Raw genomic sequence first — 16792 nt, 5'->3', positions numbered from 1 at the left:
CATCATCTGGCATCCATTCAGAGACTATTTACCAAGCACAGTGCCATCCATCCCATAGTGGCTATGATCGGTATTGCAGCTCAGTACCATTCAGATTTCACAAGTCGATCATGGGGGGTGCTGGGTGTAAGAGTAAGGAAATATAAGACAACGTGGCTGACCATGAAGAAACTGGTAGGAACCAACCAAAGAAATCTTGAACACCCAAAAAATTGTATGTCCATAAAGTCTGAAGCCCCCTCCCCCATTGTGAACCCCCATATAGCAGTAACATTAAGAAGACACATATCAGCATTTATTATAATAATAATAATTCATAGTTTCTCCATAGAATTCCTGAGACTTGTTCTTCTCGGAATATTGCACCTGTATTACAGCTGAATCTGCTTTGCATCATCGGTTCACCCCGCCCCCATGACCCCGTGCCAGAAATGTGATGATAGGGAGTCAATGTCCGGGACTGTCCGATATTTCTGGATGTTTGGTTGATACCAGCACCGTTGAGTTTCTTCCACTTGGTTGTATCCTGAGTCTGACCTTGGGGGGGGGGGGCGCTGGTTTCGTGCCCCTGGTGGCATCGGCGCCTCCTGCAGTTGAAGGTGGGCGTAGCATGGAGCGATAAATTGGCTCTTCGCGGAGAGTAACTTACAGCATCGGGTTAGGTGAAGACGTCCATTGACTTGTCTCTCCTGAGGAAGAATTTGCTAAATGGAGGCAGTGATTCCTTAAGGGGAAATAAACACGGATTTAAAGAATAAAAACCCTCTGGATTTTCCAAGTGCTGATCTGCATCATCATCATCATCATCATCAAACCACAGAACAATCTCGTACAATACTGTCCACTTTTTATAAAAAAATAAAGAAATAAAACAGGCCATACACAGGTAATAATCACATGCGGACATATCAAGTCATGGGGGCGGAGACAACGTGTGATACATGAGGAGGGGCACATACATGTCCCCATGGTCCATATCTGGGCTGGAGACCAAGAAGCTGCCACCGAGGTGGTTCATAGACTAAGTGACTACAGAAATTATTATTATTATGTATTATTATTACAGATCTGTCAGGTCTTTTTGGGTAGAGGAGGAGACACTGAGTTTGGGAATATATAATTTACAATGATTTGATGTAGAATTTCCATGTATATAGCTATTGACCTGCTGTCAGGCTAATAGAGGAAGCCTGTGAGTCCTGCTTCCCTGAACAGACATAGAAAAAGCCTGTGAGTCCTACTTATCTGTCCCTCCCATAGAGAAAGCCTGTGAGTCCTGCTTCCCCCTTCCACACATAGAGAAAGCCTGTGAGTCCTGCTTCTCCTTCCCACTCATAGAGAAAGCCTGTGAGTCCTGCTTATCCCACAGAATCATAGAGAAAGCCTGTGAGTCCTGCTTCTCCTTCCCACTCATAGAGAAAGCCTGTGAGTCCTGCTTCCCCCATCCACTCATAGAGAAAGCCTGTGAGTCCTGCTTCTCCTTCCCACTCATAGAGAAAGCCTGTGAGTCCTGCTTCCTCCTCCCACTCATAGAGAAAGCCTGTGAGTCCTGCTTCCCCCACACACTCATAGAGAAAGCCTGTGAGAAAGCCATATAGAAGCAGGACTCACAGTCTTTCTCTATGAGAGGGAGGAGGAAGCAGGACTCACAGGCTTTCTCTATGAGTGGGAGGAGGAAGCAGAACTCACAGGCTTTCTCTATGAGAGGGAGGAGGAAGCAGGACTCACAGGCTTTCTCTATGAGTGGGAGGAGGAAGCAGGACTCACAGGCTTTCTCTTTACAAAGGAGGAAGCAGGACTTACAGGCTTTCTCTATGAGTGGGAGGTGGTAGCAGGACTCACAGGCTTTCTCTATGAGAGGGAGGGGGAAGCAGGACTCGCAGGCTTTCTCTATGAGAGGGAGGGGGAAGCAGGACTCGCAGGCTTTCTCTATGAGTGGGTGGAGGAAGCAGGACTCGCAGGCTTTCTCTATGAGTGGGAGGATGAAGCAGAACTCGCAGGCTTCCTCTATGAGTGGCAGGGGGAAGTAGGACTCACAGGCTTTCTCTATGAGTGTGTGGGTGAAGCAGGACTCACAGGCTTTCTCTATGAGTGCGTGGGGGAAGCAGGACTCACAGGCTTTCTCTATGAGTGTGTGGGAGAAGCAGGACTCACAGGCTTTCTCTATGAGTGTGTGGGGAAGCAGGACTCACAGGCTTTCTCTATGAGTGTGTGTGGGTGCTGGACTTGTCCTATGAGTCCTGTCAGCGGTTAAACAGCTTTTTATATGAAAATACTGAATGAAATTGTATAAAATTATATTTATCCAAATCCGCCTCAGAACCCCCTGACTGACCGTTACCTTTTCATGAATTGTCAATATAAAGGGGCACTAGGACCAGCACTTGGCCGTTTCCATCAGTCTCTTACATTTTGAGTGTCCGGACCCCAGAAGTGGCTCCAATCCCCTTTCTTATAGAGGTTCATTGAAACTTAATATAAGAAGGTCCAAACCACTTATGGATGAATTGTATTGGTACCATCCATGCCATGTGGTGTCACCATATACGGTTCCCATTACTCCTCCTACGTAAACATCTACCCTATGGAATACAAATAATACACTTGAGCAGGGGTCATTGTCCTGACTTTTGACTCAGAGGTAAATCCGTATTGCTGAGCTGCTTGTCTTCACATTTGTTTTATTAATTCCCCTCTGAAGCCCCTTCCTCTGTATTGGGATTTAGCACCACGTTACATTTTACAGATCAGGAGGAGGCCACGTTACGTGGGCTACATAGATCTTATTCAGAGTCTATACAAAAAGTGCAGAAAGTAGAAAGGGTCCTCAAACCTAATAGCCCCAACAATGTGCCAGTGGGTCGCATTGGCCTAGTTGACCCATGAACAAAGCCAGTGTCGGACTGGGTTTCCTTAGGCCCACCAGAGAAAATCAATTTGGGGGCCCACTCTTCATTATCCCCCAGGAAATATACTCTAGCAGCCTCCCTAATTGTGGTGTTTTCTGATGGACCTCTGGGGATCAGTATTGGGTTGAGCAGGGGCCCACCGGGGGATCCTTTGGTACTCTGGTGGGCCAGTCCGACACTGAACAAAGCTGCTACTATAATGTGGCCACTGGGTAACCGTGTCTACCATGATTTTTGGTTAACTTTTGATTGACACCATTTAAAATGCTCTATGGAGTTTGGGTAAGTCAAGACTCAAGACCCAGTTGTCTGGTCTTTCGGCAAATATCGAAGGAACGTAGTGAACATATATCATAATAGGAAGAGAACCTAATCGCTGGTGGTGGGTCGATGAGTGTTCACATAGTCCTCCTGAATATAGCCTAAAACTACATTCTCAACTTGTAACCCCCGAAGCTACATGCTATGACCCCCAGGGGCAAATTCTGGCACAATATATGATCATAGCCCCGGGGGTAAAGTGATGTCCTTTGAGTAGGGCAGATTTGTCTCAGGAATAGTAAAAAAAAATTTAAGGTCGAAACCCCCAAGAAGCAAATATCTATCCCTGATACCCTCTCTAGTAGCATCTGGCTCATAATTAAGCACCCACTTTTATTCCCCTCCTAGGTCTCCACACTAGATGGATGGGTAACGTTGGAGAAGTTGTTGGTTTTTTGGGGGGAAATGGGTCCCTCTACTATTGAATTATTATTAGATGTCACCATGGATTAGATATAAGCTACAGGAAATCTGGCAGGAAGTGTTCAACTTCCCTGCAGCACCTCCGCAGGAGAAATAAAAAATTACACGGTGCCCATTGATATGTATGGACTGCTGGGTCCTCCAGAGCCTGAGTTACTCTTTGGATCCACTCTCCACTCCGTTTATGAGATAAAGGCCCTAAAATAGGAACTTTATCTTCTATTAGTTCCCTATCGCTTTCAAATAAGTAAAGTTTACAACCCCTAATTCTGTTCTCCATGCATAGTTCTGGTAGGAATCCCTGCCCATGAATAAAATCTGGTACCCACCACCCATAGAAGTTACTCTGATACTTTATAATATTAATAGAAAATGTGGATCATTTATATATAGAATGTCAAAATGAGAATGATGATAGCACCACAACATGCCAAATTTACAACCACTAAATGCACTCCTGGTTTCCCCAAGCAAGACAATCAATCATGTCTTTGGAGGCATCATCTCATCTTGCAAATTGCAAATCGTAATATTCATCTTTAACATGCAAATTCTTTTTAAAAAAAAAAAAAATTAGGTTGAATAGTTTTTAATCGTCAATAGCCATGCTACTCGTACTGTCCGCCGGTATATGAAATCTGCCCTGAAGCCTTGTATCTCAGCGGCTTGGTGTTCCAGTGCTCCCTCATTGTTAGATGTCTCCATGTATCCTCATTCTGCTGGCTTAGTGTTGAGATTGGTAGAGGTGTCGTGTTCCCTATGATTGTATTGTGTATCCTGATGTTCTTTCAATAATGTTCTGGTCTCCTTCGTCTTGAAGGATCTTGAGGCTTTTTTAGTGTAAAAATGTTCCTCATACATGTCTAGTGAATGTAATGTCTGTTCTCCTTGACATCTCTTGACTCTATCTCAATTCTAGGTTCCCTCTTCTTCTGACCTCGCGATGATCATTCACTTCCATGTTTCCATGGTGTAGTGGCTTCCACAAATGGACATCTTATACAGACTAACCCACCAGAGAATTCTTAAACCCAATAATGGGCCAGAGATTCAGACCACAGACGTCCAGGGTCTATCTCCGAAGGATTGATGGAGGTTGGGCCAAGGAATGCTATGGACATGGGGACCACTCCATTCTCCGGAGTAGGGATCCCAAGCTTCTTTGGCCACACAATGAGAAGAGGGTTAGTCAAGTATGTCCACTCTGCTCCATTCAATATATCATTCTCCATCTTTCAACCACTTCTCTACTCAAACTATGTCCTTGTCTCTCCACCTCATCAACGATATATCCCTCATGACCTTCAATGATGGGTGTCGTAGTGTTATGTACCCTGGATGTCTCCTTCACAAGACAATGTTCCTTCCTGTTGTCTCCTGGACCTTAGTGTTTCCTCGTGATGTCCTCTGAGCTATCCTTTGTTCCCTGTCCACGTGTTTCGATCTTCTCCAGTCTGACCTTTTACCAAACTACCTGTAGTGTTTTCCTTGTTCGATGTTTTGCTGACCCTGTTTGCTACATTGTTCTCTCACCGCGCCTACCGGGTGTTATTGTGCCCGTCCACGTCTTAATTCATGATATGTGTTAGATAAAATGAAAAAAAAAATTAAGAAATTCCTGGCTCCTTAGCAGGTTTTGTAATTGGCAACTCTGTTTCGGGAGCCGGTGAGGTGCGAATGAGGATTTTATCGGAGGGAGTTTGCAGTGAGTGGGAGGTGAGAGGTATATAACAGTCGTGAGAGGTTTTTGCCGCTCCTCTCTTAAAGAACCCCTATGTATCTTATTACGTCCTCCCTGCCTGTCGTTATGGCTTCGTATAAGTTTAGTGCAGATTTTTCTATATTTATACACACCCTGGAGGATACATATAGACCACTCTTTGTCATCATCAGTCCGTCAGTGGCTGGCATTATAAAAACAAGATAAGTTGCAGAATATATTAATACTGAGCAAATCTCTTAAATATACAGGCTCAACGTTGTTGTAAAAAAATTGTCCATATTTTTTTTGTAATCTCCCACCTTTAGACATATCCCACCCCATCCTCCCCGCTTTAAACCCAAACTTTGCTCCCCATGATAAGCCAGCAGCCATAATTATTGACAGGCCGCTAACGTGCTGTAGTTTTAAGGGTCTCCACTGGTGGTTGGAAGACTGACACCGTTATCGGCCAAAATTGTGTTCCGGGTTACATTCTCTATAGCATAGAGGAGATCTCTAAAGCATTGGCATGACCACCGATGGGGTCAAACGTAAGCTGACTCACTGGACTGTGTCCTCCCCAACGTTGGCACTTGAGCCAAGGTGGATGGCTCCTTTTTACGCACCTCACACACTGACTTCCTGCGAGCCTGTACTCCCCTCATGGCCGTTTTGATCTTTCGCCACCCAAGATGGTTTAGCTCGGCTAAGTTAAGAAGGACACAGATGCCACTGACGGCAAACATGAAGACCAGGAAGACTGTCTTCTCGGTTGGCCGAGACACATAACACTCTACCTCCTTTACGCAAGGGTAGCGGTCACACTCAAAGATGGGTGGGACAGTGAAGCCGTAAAGGAAGTATTGTCCCGCGAGGAATCCAATCTCTAACGCATTCCTAAAAAAGACCTGAATGATGTAGAAGCGGGAGATGCCCTCTTGACGTTTCACCTTGGGGCTTTTTGCTGCTTTCTTGGGTGTATTTGGAATCTCTTTTACTTCCAAGCAGTCTGGTTCATCCTTGGAGGAAAGATCTGGGTTTTGCATTAAGATCCCGTTGATGTTTTTCATTCTCCTGTTTTCTCGTGGAAGTTCCTTCTCCAGCAAGGGGTAGAGGAAGGAGTATCTCCGGTCTCTCTGCTTGGCAGACTGATGGACAGAGTATGTAATGAAGCAGAGGCTTGGCGTACACACAAGAATAATCTGGAAGACCCAGTACCGGATGTGGGAGATTGGGAAAGCTCGGTCGTAGCAGGCTTGGTTACAGCCCGGCTGAAGAGTGTTACACATGAACATTGTCTGCTCGTCTTCATAGACCGTCTCACCAACGATGGCCACGATTAATATACGGAAAATGACGACTACAGTCAGCAGGATCCTAGCGAGGAAGAGAAGAACATAATAAGTACTCAACATATTCGACATTGCGTAACCAAAGTCTACAATCATCCAGTGGGATCAAGTGGGTGGCTTGGTCTTTTTGTGTCACCACCTCACAAAAAGTTCCCTAAAGTCATTGACAAGATTAGTCTTTTGTGCCAAAACCAAATCCCATTACAAATTCCATTCTTTGAATCCACTCATTCACAGCTCTCCGAGCCCATACCTAACGCTACCGATAGTCTTGGAGTTTTGCACCTTTCTTGCTTTGCTCTCGCTCTACTTTGGCAGGTAGGAGGCCCCCGAGTCCATTATGTAGCAACAAGACAACTGAACATCAAGATTTTAATAAAGATTCAGACCCGAGTGCATGGAATGACATCAGTTAGTGAGAATGTATTATTATCATGCGCCCTCATACTTCCTTGTGAAGAGCATTATGTACCGTCGAGTCGCTTTGTCATTATACTTGTTAATTTGATTAAAATCTTGAAATAATCCCCCGCATAAAACCCGCACTGGCATATGTAAATCGAACACGATTTATCTAGCTGCCCATGTCTTAAAACAAATGAGCTTATATAATTACCCTCCATCCTTTCCCTTTCCATAGCAGAGGATTGCGTTATTAACCCCTAATCCAATGTAGAGGATGGGTCTGAGATGATGATAATCCCTGCAAAATAATACATGAAAAAGATGGGGCAACACAATGATACTTAGTTTGTGACGACCCCCATTTCATAGGACCAATAGATTCTATATATAGAAATGTTAATGTAAGATATTCATATATTTTATATTTATTGGAAATGGGACATGACGCAAAGCTTGTAAATGATGGGAGAAGGTCCGGAACATGTGTTGTCTGTCTGATGAGATATCCAGATATTAGGAGGAGGCTTTCATGTCAGGTCTCATTTGTGCTCATAGTAGAGATGCCTACACCGGGCCCGACAGATGATGTCAGAGAAAGTGGCTTGGTATGGAGTCTACTGGATCGAAGGTGGTCAAATTACACAGATGTCACATGAAGGTAGGGATGATGGCCGAGGAGTAGGGTTTGACTATATGAAATGAAAAATAGAAAAAAAATCTCTATACACAGTTATGTGGGGTTCTGGAGACCACGGAGGCCCTACTCAAGGGTCCCAGACCGGAGGTGGATGCAAAGCTGATATAACGCAACACTATTCTGCGGTCTGTAGGTAGTTAGGGGGTCTGTAAAGAGCTGTTTAATATAAGAACTGTATTTATTTTGGGATCTGCATTTAAAGAATCTGGTTTGAGGTCTTATCCTATTTAGGGGATCAGATCTTGGTGCATATTACTTAAGGGGGTCTGTAATAGTTTTTAATATAAAGATGATCATATGTATCATTTGGGACTCATATATTTGGGGGCTTTTGGTAATAGTGTTATGTGGTTCTTAGCTAGTATGGTTCAGGTAAAGTAATTTTTCCCATATCAAAAAAACCTGGCTCCAGTAGCGGCTCCAGTAGTGACTCCAGCAGCAGCTCCAGTATCAGCTTCATTAGCGACTGCAGTAGCAGCTCCAGCAGCAGCTCCAGTAGCAGCTTCAGTAGCAGCTTCAGTAGTGGCTCCAGTAGCAGCTCCAATAGCGGCACCAGTAGCAGCTCCAATAGTGGCTCCAGTAGCGGCTCTAGTATAAGCTACATTAGCGGCTCCAGTAGTGGTTCCTCTCTCAGACCAGAGAGCAGGGAGCCTCCACTGGAACTGGGATATGAGATTCTGAAAGGCTGAACAGTATAATATTCTGTTCTTATTTTTATACAAAACTGGTTTCTACTTTTTTTCCCTGAATATATATGGGAAAGCCTAATTATTTGGTCAACCTCCGGTGTCAAGCCAACCCTCCTATGCTGCCTTGCTGATGAAATTTCCCACCCAAATGTTGTGCCGCACGCTTTCATCACATAACATATCCATTTTTGCAATGCAATTTCAAGCTTAGGAAGACCGTCGCCAATTGCGTTCTGTGCGGGCGTCTTACCTAGATATTTCAGGCCGGCTCCGAGCCTATACACGGTATAAGTCACCCGCTGTGTATATGTTGTATACTTGATTGCGATGGATGACATTACTTGCAGTAATTGTGTAGAGGAAACATCGTGGCCAAGACCTTACATTGTAAAGTACAGACAGTGCAGACAGATGGGGCTTTGATGTGTCTCATATATAATAAAATAGCAGGAATATGAGGCCATGATCCGCGGCTCCGTCATGCAGAGAGCAATGGTCTGTGTGCAGCTAGGAGCAGATGGAAAGGCTGGTCGCACATGTGCCAGACTGCACCAGGGGGCTCTAGACATGCACTCAGGCACACAATGGCTCAGAGTACACAATACCCTAGCGGGATGTTCCTCTCTTCTTCTACGGGGCTCGGGGAAGCTTGCACGAAAATGCAATGAACAGCTGATGTCTGATATAGTGTTTAGCCTTAAGAGAATTTGCTGCAAACAATTCTTTGAATTAACTTAAAAAAATCAATTACGGAAAGCGACTAATGAGTTCATGCCTTGACCCCCACTCTACATGTAATGTATATAATACATGGGGTAGACCGAGTAACCAGAGTGACCCTAATAAATAATCGCCATCATAGCACATAACCTCACACAGTTAAAAAAAGAAATTTCAGGAGAATTCCAATTTCACGTGGTATGTGGTACGTGGTATGAGATGCATGAGGTAAGTCCCTCTGATGAACAAAGAACTATAAGTGGATTCTAGTAAAACTAAATCCAGTTATGTTCCACAAAGTCCCTCTCATAACCCCCCAATTCAGCCCGAAATGGCTCTCATGTCAACTGGAGCTCAGGTCTACTAGCAGCTTGTAGTCTTATGTAGGGGCAAAAAATGTTAAGGGGGTAAAAAGGGTGCACCTGGTTTAGGGAGTCATAGGTGTCCATAAGCCAACTCTTCCTCCAATAAGGAGACCAGAACTGTAAACAATACATTATAATTGGGGGTAAGATTTTGTATTGGGACCCAATAACTTGAATTTACGCCTCTAGTCCATCCTACAGGCAACAAATGGGCACTTGCCAGCCCCCGAATGGTCCCTACACTCTGCCACACCTTCCAGTCTAGTCTCGATCCCCACCACTACATTTGGCTCTTGATCCTACATCATCCTCGGGACGTAGAAGATGAGAACTTACGCCCTTTATGATTTCAGTCTGGGCCTATTATGTCTCCAATGGCCACTTCACCTGAACACTCCAGTGCTAAGAAGAGGAGGTGCCCCATCAATGTCTCACGAATAACATCACCTTCTCTACAGTAACCTAAAAAGTAAAGAACACCTAGAAAGCAACAGACACACGGGCACTGACTTTCTTTTAATAATGGGTGGTTGGACCTCTGGCACCCCCACTAATCCTTAAACTCTATAGGGGATGTGGAGGTAGTAGCTGTGCCAGGGTTTGAGGGGTCCTCACCATTATAGAAGACACCTGGTATGTCGGGGAACCTATCACTGTTGTTCTTTTCTGGTGGCCTAGGAGCCATAGGTTGCGAAAATTGCTTTGTAGCACAGTCATGGATGAAGGCGATATCAGATGTTCCTCAACACTTACTTGCCGGCCACAGCAAAACGTAAAACCTAAGGTCAAGCAATTCCTAAGCCTCCAGAATCCACACCGGACACATATACATTCATCCATATCAAATCCAAAGGCTCAACGTTATGTCGGAGAGTTAGACACTGGGCGAGATGCTTTCTTCACTTCCAAGTACAAAAGATCCTGAAGGTGAATTCAATCATTTGAACTCTAAAAAAACCCCACTGTAAATAGTTGTCAATGATCTCGAGTCCCCCCTCCCCCCTGACAACTGATCGACAAGAATTGGGTCATTGTAGTCAGACTGTAGGCCGGCCCCCTTGACCTAATAAACACGGCAGGGCTTAGTTGGTGGATTACATAATTGGAAGAAACCAGATTAGAGCTGAACACAAAGATTATAATAGATTTAACATATTTTAGTCGGAAATGTCAGAACTGATAGCTCATATTGTTTTCTGTTGTGTTTATGGTTTAAGAAAGTTCATCGATGACCAAAAGCTTCTTCACTATCAAACATGAGGCTGGTGGCCTGAAGGTTTTCCATCTTTATACCTTCTGTCGGAAAACTTGCCAAGTTTATATCTTCTAAATACACTTGTCACGTCATTAAAAGGTTAATGACAGGAATAGCAGAAGCCGCCACTGGGTCATCCTCAGCACCGCGTATAGGTGGCAACACGTGGTGAGACTTCTAGCACTCGCTCCATGCGATGCCTTCAAGGTGTTGATGAGCTACAAGTTATTGTTAGCAAGTGCCGTCACCTCGTCCATGGACCTGGGTACTAAGGAAAATGCTAAGTCTGTTAACACTACATCCCCCGGTGGTGCGCCCCAAGACAGGGCACCACCACAAATGTATCCTGACATATCAGTGGAAGCATTGAAGAACTAGATTCTAGTTGAAGGTGGTGGTACAGTTCAATTTTAAGAGGCCCATACAAGTCGAAGATTTTCCAATACCTAACCAAAAAATTCCTCGAGTTACATACAAGGTTCCATAGGTTTGTACTTAAGTTGAATTTGTATGTAAGTCGAAACTGTATATTTTATAATTGTAGATCCAGACAAAAATTGTTTTTGCCCCAGTGACAATTGGAGTTTCAAAATTTTTAGCTGTAATTGGACCAAATATTATCAATAAAGCTTCATTACAGACACCTTACAGCTGATCATTGCAGTCTGGGACTATAGTAACATCCAGAGAGGTCATAGGGGGCAGAGGGGTCCGTCTGTAACTAGGTGTCGTCTGTAAGTTGGGTGTCCTTAAGTAGGGGACCTCCTGTATTTTGAAAAGAGCTTTATCAGCTGTCATTCATCGATCATCCTTCCAGTAATTTACTGATGAACGATCGGTTACTGTCATCCATGTCCGTCAACTTTTGTGTCAAGACGGACCACCACTAGTCTCAAGATATTTTAGAAAGAGTGTCCAACCCAAAAACACTTTGGTCCATTAGATGATCTTGGGCCATATTCACCAAATGGGGACATGGTTCCTCTACAATAGACCGGTGTACCCATGACCCGAGGTGGACCTGTGGAGGTGGAGGCACCTGTCCATGTTCCGACTCCTCTCTGCCCCTCAGTATGACAGTGATTTTTGAGGGAAGGACCTCACCGGTAGGTTATTTCTAGGAGTCACAGACAGAGAAGAGACGTCACATGAATCAAGTGAAGCGTAGAAAACAAGTTGAAAGACTCCTGTGTATTTAGGTGTCCTCTCACCTTGTTAGAACTTGGTGTCCTGCCCGGCGATCGCCATATGGATCACTTTTATAGGAAGCCTCCAAGCTTGTTGGAACATCTAGGTCGGTGGTGTGGTGGCCCAGAGGAAGGTTCAAGTTGAAAAAAAAATGGACAATTCCAAATAAAAAGACAAAGTAACTTATTGTCAATGGAGCTGATACGTTTCAATTCAACCGACAAAGGTCTAAGTTCTAGGCCACAACGTTGTTGTGCCAATACTTTATATTCGGAATCGTCTTCTGCGTGTTCCGTCCAGTGATGTGATACAATGATACAGCGATACAATAGGCTTTCGGCAGTACCACACAGTATGGGGGATGAGCGCGGTGGCCCCCCCTTGTTACACCGGGTGGAGGGGGGGGGTATCAGGGGACAGAACGCGGCCTCATCTGTAAGTGACACCACGTCAGGGACTATCTATAGATCGGTAAAGCAGGTGAAGGCCGTAAAGCAGAGTCATCATTGTTACTTTTCCCTTGTCCTCGGCCTTCTGGAGGCGGCATTTACCTCCTCTGTGTAATCATTTTTACTTAATTAAGTTCCCTTAATGGATTGCACTAATTGGGCGGCCGGGATATTGGCATGTGCAATGATTAATCACCAGTAAAGCTACATCTGAGCTCATGAAATGCAGAAATTAAAACTGAGGAAGTGGAGAAAAAACCACACAGACATCACTGTGTATTCTCTGCCCAGACCTGACTTCATCTGAGCCTAAATTATATTACAAATTTAAAGGTTTTTTCCATCTTTTTGTAATGAAAACCTATCTTTAGTGGTCTGCAATCTGGCAGCTCCACAAATCACATGTTAGATGAGACTGCAGTGTTTGGAAGTTGTGGTTTCTCATAGTGCACCATGCACAGCGCCATACATTGTATAGTGGCTGTAACTGGTATTGCAGTTGAATGAGACTATGTTCCTAAATGACAATGTTACCGATGTACGGATCATCACAGACCCGGGAAATGGAAGCAGCATTCACTAGAGTCCTCTAACTAATCAGTGGAGGGGCCATTTGTCACTAATATTGGTGAATTGTCATAAGGATAGGAAGGCAAAATAAGAACCACTAAAAATCCAGTTGAGTGTATCAATAATGTTCATTGTCCTGCTGTGACCTCTGACTCACATTTGCCCTCTTGAGAAAGCCCCGAGATGATATAGATGTCAGGGTCGGAGGTGGAGGTCACAGCAGGACAATAAATACAATGTATCTCCAGGTCTGGATGTATTTGGTTTTGTTGGTTTTGTAGTTTTTGGATCTTTTTGTTCTTTTGTATTGTATTCGGACCTTGTACACGGATTAGTTGTGATTTGGATCCAGCGGTAATTTATTTGAGGTTTTCTACTTGTAATTATTCCTTATACCACATCAGCAATTTTTATCTCTTACATTGTTTTTACAATATTTAAAGGAACGTATATGTGTTATAACATCACCAACGGAATCAGGTGAGATTTACCCATTGCTTAGTGCCCGCAGATAATGGGGTCTACACAGCGGTGGGATGCAGCCATTACACCCGTCACAGAAACATCTGGATTGAGGAACCAGGTAAAGGTGGGATGCTGACCTACACTTTCCCTGCAAGCTTTAAAGCTTCTACCACCAGGATGAAGGATTGTAAACCAAGCACACTAACCTACTGGTGTGTGCCCCCCTCTGGCAAGATCTGCTCTTCGTTTAACTTCTTATGCCCTTGCTTTACGGAAAAAAAGCTTTAAAATATGCAAATGATTCTGAGGGGCTCCAGGCTCCATTAACACTTGTGGAACCCGGAGGCCTCTTGGCTCATTTGCATAATTGTAAACACATTTTATTGGGAAAACAAGGGCATAAGAAGCTAAAAGAAGAGAAGATCCTGCCAGAAGGTGCACGCACCAGTATGTCAGTGTGCTTGGTTTACAATCCTTCATCCTGGTGGTAGATTTCCTTTAAACTGTATCAGCACCTGCAGGACGCCAATACAATTTTATTTATTAATATGGAGTTCAAGGAGCCCCCCCCCCCCCAGGACATAATAATGTCAATGCTGAAATATAATTTTCCCTTCCTCTTCTTACATCTTAGACCCCAGCAGCAGCCAATCAGGAGGTAGTGAGCATCGTTCTGCAGGTTTCCATTGGAAACCAAGGTATAGTCCCCCCTTCTGTGACACATTCAATGGGGCTAATCAGAGCGTGACCTCCTACGGAGTTTCCACCGCTAGGTCTAGGGTAAAGTAGAGCAGAACACTTCTTCATATATCAGGCTGAAAAAGTAACTTCCATCACCGACTCCTATGCAAATCGATGACAGTTGAGATTTAGAGTCATTACGCTTCATGTGACCGTACCCTTTGTAGAGCAAAGGCACCTGCTCCATAGAGATGATGTATGTGAGGTTCAGTCCATTGTAACATGAATCATTACCTTGACTCTACAGTCTAAGCAGAAGCTACAGATAAAACTTGCATATTTTACCATAACTCGTTGCTGGGCTTTGATGGATTATGTAGGTCATGCATAATGTCGGGGGGGAGGGGGGGATGATAATGCCCTCATTATTCACTTTACGGCCCCCGTTAGTGGCAAACAAATAATCTGACGAGAGCGCGGTCCTATAGAAGGTGAAGGGCTTATTATACAGATATTATAACGATGTATAGTCTATTAGTGCTCATTTACATGTAACAATTATTGTACAATTATCTGACAATCAATTATTTGGATGATCTTAAGACCCCGAGAACGTAATTTTTTTTAAAAAAAATTGCAGATGATTTTGAAAAATTATTGCAGTAAAATGTGAGGTTTTATCATCAAAGCTGCCACAAAATCTCTCCCTGAGACAAACGCCGGGGCTTGTACAAAGACTGGGATTTTCCACACTGGTCTATGCACCCCCCGCACTGGTCTGTATAGATAGATAGATAGATAGATAGGAGATAGATAGATAGATAGATATATATGAGATAGATAGGAGATAGATAGATAGATAGATAGATAGATAGATAGATAGATAGATAGGAGATAGATAGATAGATAGATAGATAGATAGATAGATAGGAGATAGATAGATAGATAGATAGGAGATAGATAGATAGATAGATAGGAGATAGATAGATAGATAGATAGATAGATAGATAGATAGATAGGAGATAAATAGATAGATAGATAGGAGATAGATAGATAGATAGATAGATAGATAGGAGATAGATAGATAGATAGATAGATAGATAGATAGATAGGAGATAGATAGATAGATAGATAGATAGATAGGAGATAGATAGATAGATAGATAGATAGGAGATAGATAGATAGGAGATAGATAGATAGATAGATAGATAGGAGATAGATAGATAGATAGATAGATAGGAGATAGATAGGAGATAGATAGATAGATAGATAGATAGATAGATAGATAGATAGATAGATAGGAGATAGATAGATAGGAGATAGATAGATAGATAGATAGATAGGAGATAGATAGATAGATAGATAGGAGATAGATAGATAGATAGATAGATAGATAGATAGATAGATAGATAGATAGATAGATAGGAGATAGATAGATAGATAGATAGATAGATAGATAGATAGGAGATAGATAGATAGATAGATAGATAGATAGATAGGAGATAGATAAATAGATAGATAGATAGATTAGATAGGAGATAGATAGATAGATAGATAGATAGGAGATAGATAGATAGATAGATAGATAGATAGATAGATAGGAGATAGATAGATAGATAGATAGATAGGAGATAGATAGATAGATAGGAGATAGATAGATAGATAGATAGATAGATAGATAGATAGGAGATAGATAGATAGATAGATAGGAGATAGATAGATAGATAGATATGAGATAGATAGATAGATAGATAGATAGGAGATAGATAGATAGATAGATAGATATAAACAAACAAAAATTGCAAAGCAGCACAGCCTTCAGGAAAAAAAGGTTCAGACGGGTGCTATCCCAATACTCTTACCCAAAGAGTGTAGATATAGAAGCAAAAAAGTGGCAGCACTCCAAGGAATCGTGGAAAAAAGTGTGAGGTTTATTCCATCTCTAGCAACGTTTCAGCTGTTAATCAGCTTGACAAAGGCTGATTAACAGCTGAAACGTTGCTAGAGATGGAATAAACCTCACACTTTTTTCCACGATTCCTTGGAGTGCTGCCACTTTTTTGCTTCTAGATAGATAGATAGGAGATAGATAGATAGATAGATAGATAGGAGATAGATAGATAGATAGGAGATAGATAGATAGATAGATAGATAGGAGATAAATAGATAGATAGATAGGAGATAGATAGATAGATAGATAGGAGATAGATAGATAGATAGATAGATAGATAGATAGATAGATAGGAGATAGATAGATAGATAGATAGATAGATAGGAGATAGATAGATAGGAGATAGATAGATAGATAGATAGATAGATAGATAGGAGATAGATAGATAGATAGATAGATAGGAGATAGATAGGAGATAGATAGATAGATAGATAGATAGATAGATAGATAGATAGATAGGAGATAGATAGATAGGAGATAGATAGATAGATAGATAGATAGGAGATAGATAGATAGATAGATAGATAGATAGGAGATAGATAGATAGATAGATAGATAGATAGATAGGAGATAGATAGATAGATAGATAGATAGGAGATAGATAGATAGATAGATAGATAGGAGATAGATAAATAGATAGATAGATAGAT

The 16792-nt window shown here is 42.7% G+C and overlaps 1 protein-coding gene across 3 annotated transcripts in view; it reads right to left on the bottom strand.

Annotated features, from left to right (window-relative positions):
• Positions 1 to 278: 278 nt before the first annotated feature.
• Positions 279 to 16792, bottom strand: part of LOC140076544 (gap junction delta-2 protein-like) — a 24742-nt gene continuing 8228 nt past the window's right edge. For 2 of the 3 annotated variants that reach the window (XM_072123109.1, XM_072123111.1), the window contains exon 2: positions 3632 to 6732. In XM_072123109.1, the coding sequence (XP_071979210.1) occupies positions 5901 to 6732 (832 nt within the window). In that variant the 3' untranslated portion in view covers positions 3632 to 5900. Of the gene's footprint in view, positions 725 to 3631; positions 6733 to 16792 lie in introns of those variants that run through there. The other variant, XM_072123110.1, reaches the window with a different exon arrangement.

The sequence above is a fragment of the Engystomops pustulosus genome, chromosome 9 (genome assembly GCF_040894005.1).
Source record: "Engystomops pustulosus chromosome 9, aEngPut4.maternal, whole genome shotgun sequence".
In the NCBI taxonomy this organism is placed as follows: domain Eukaryota; kingdom Metazoa; phylum Chordata; class Amphibia; order Anura; family Leptodactylidae; genus Engystomops; species Engystomops pustulosus.
The sequence above is the reverse complement of the archived record's forward strand: the minus strand, read 5'-3'. Positions and strand labels throughout refer to the sequence as shown.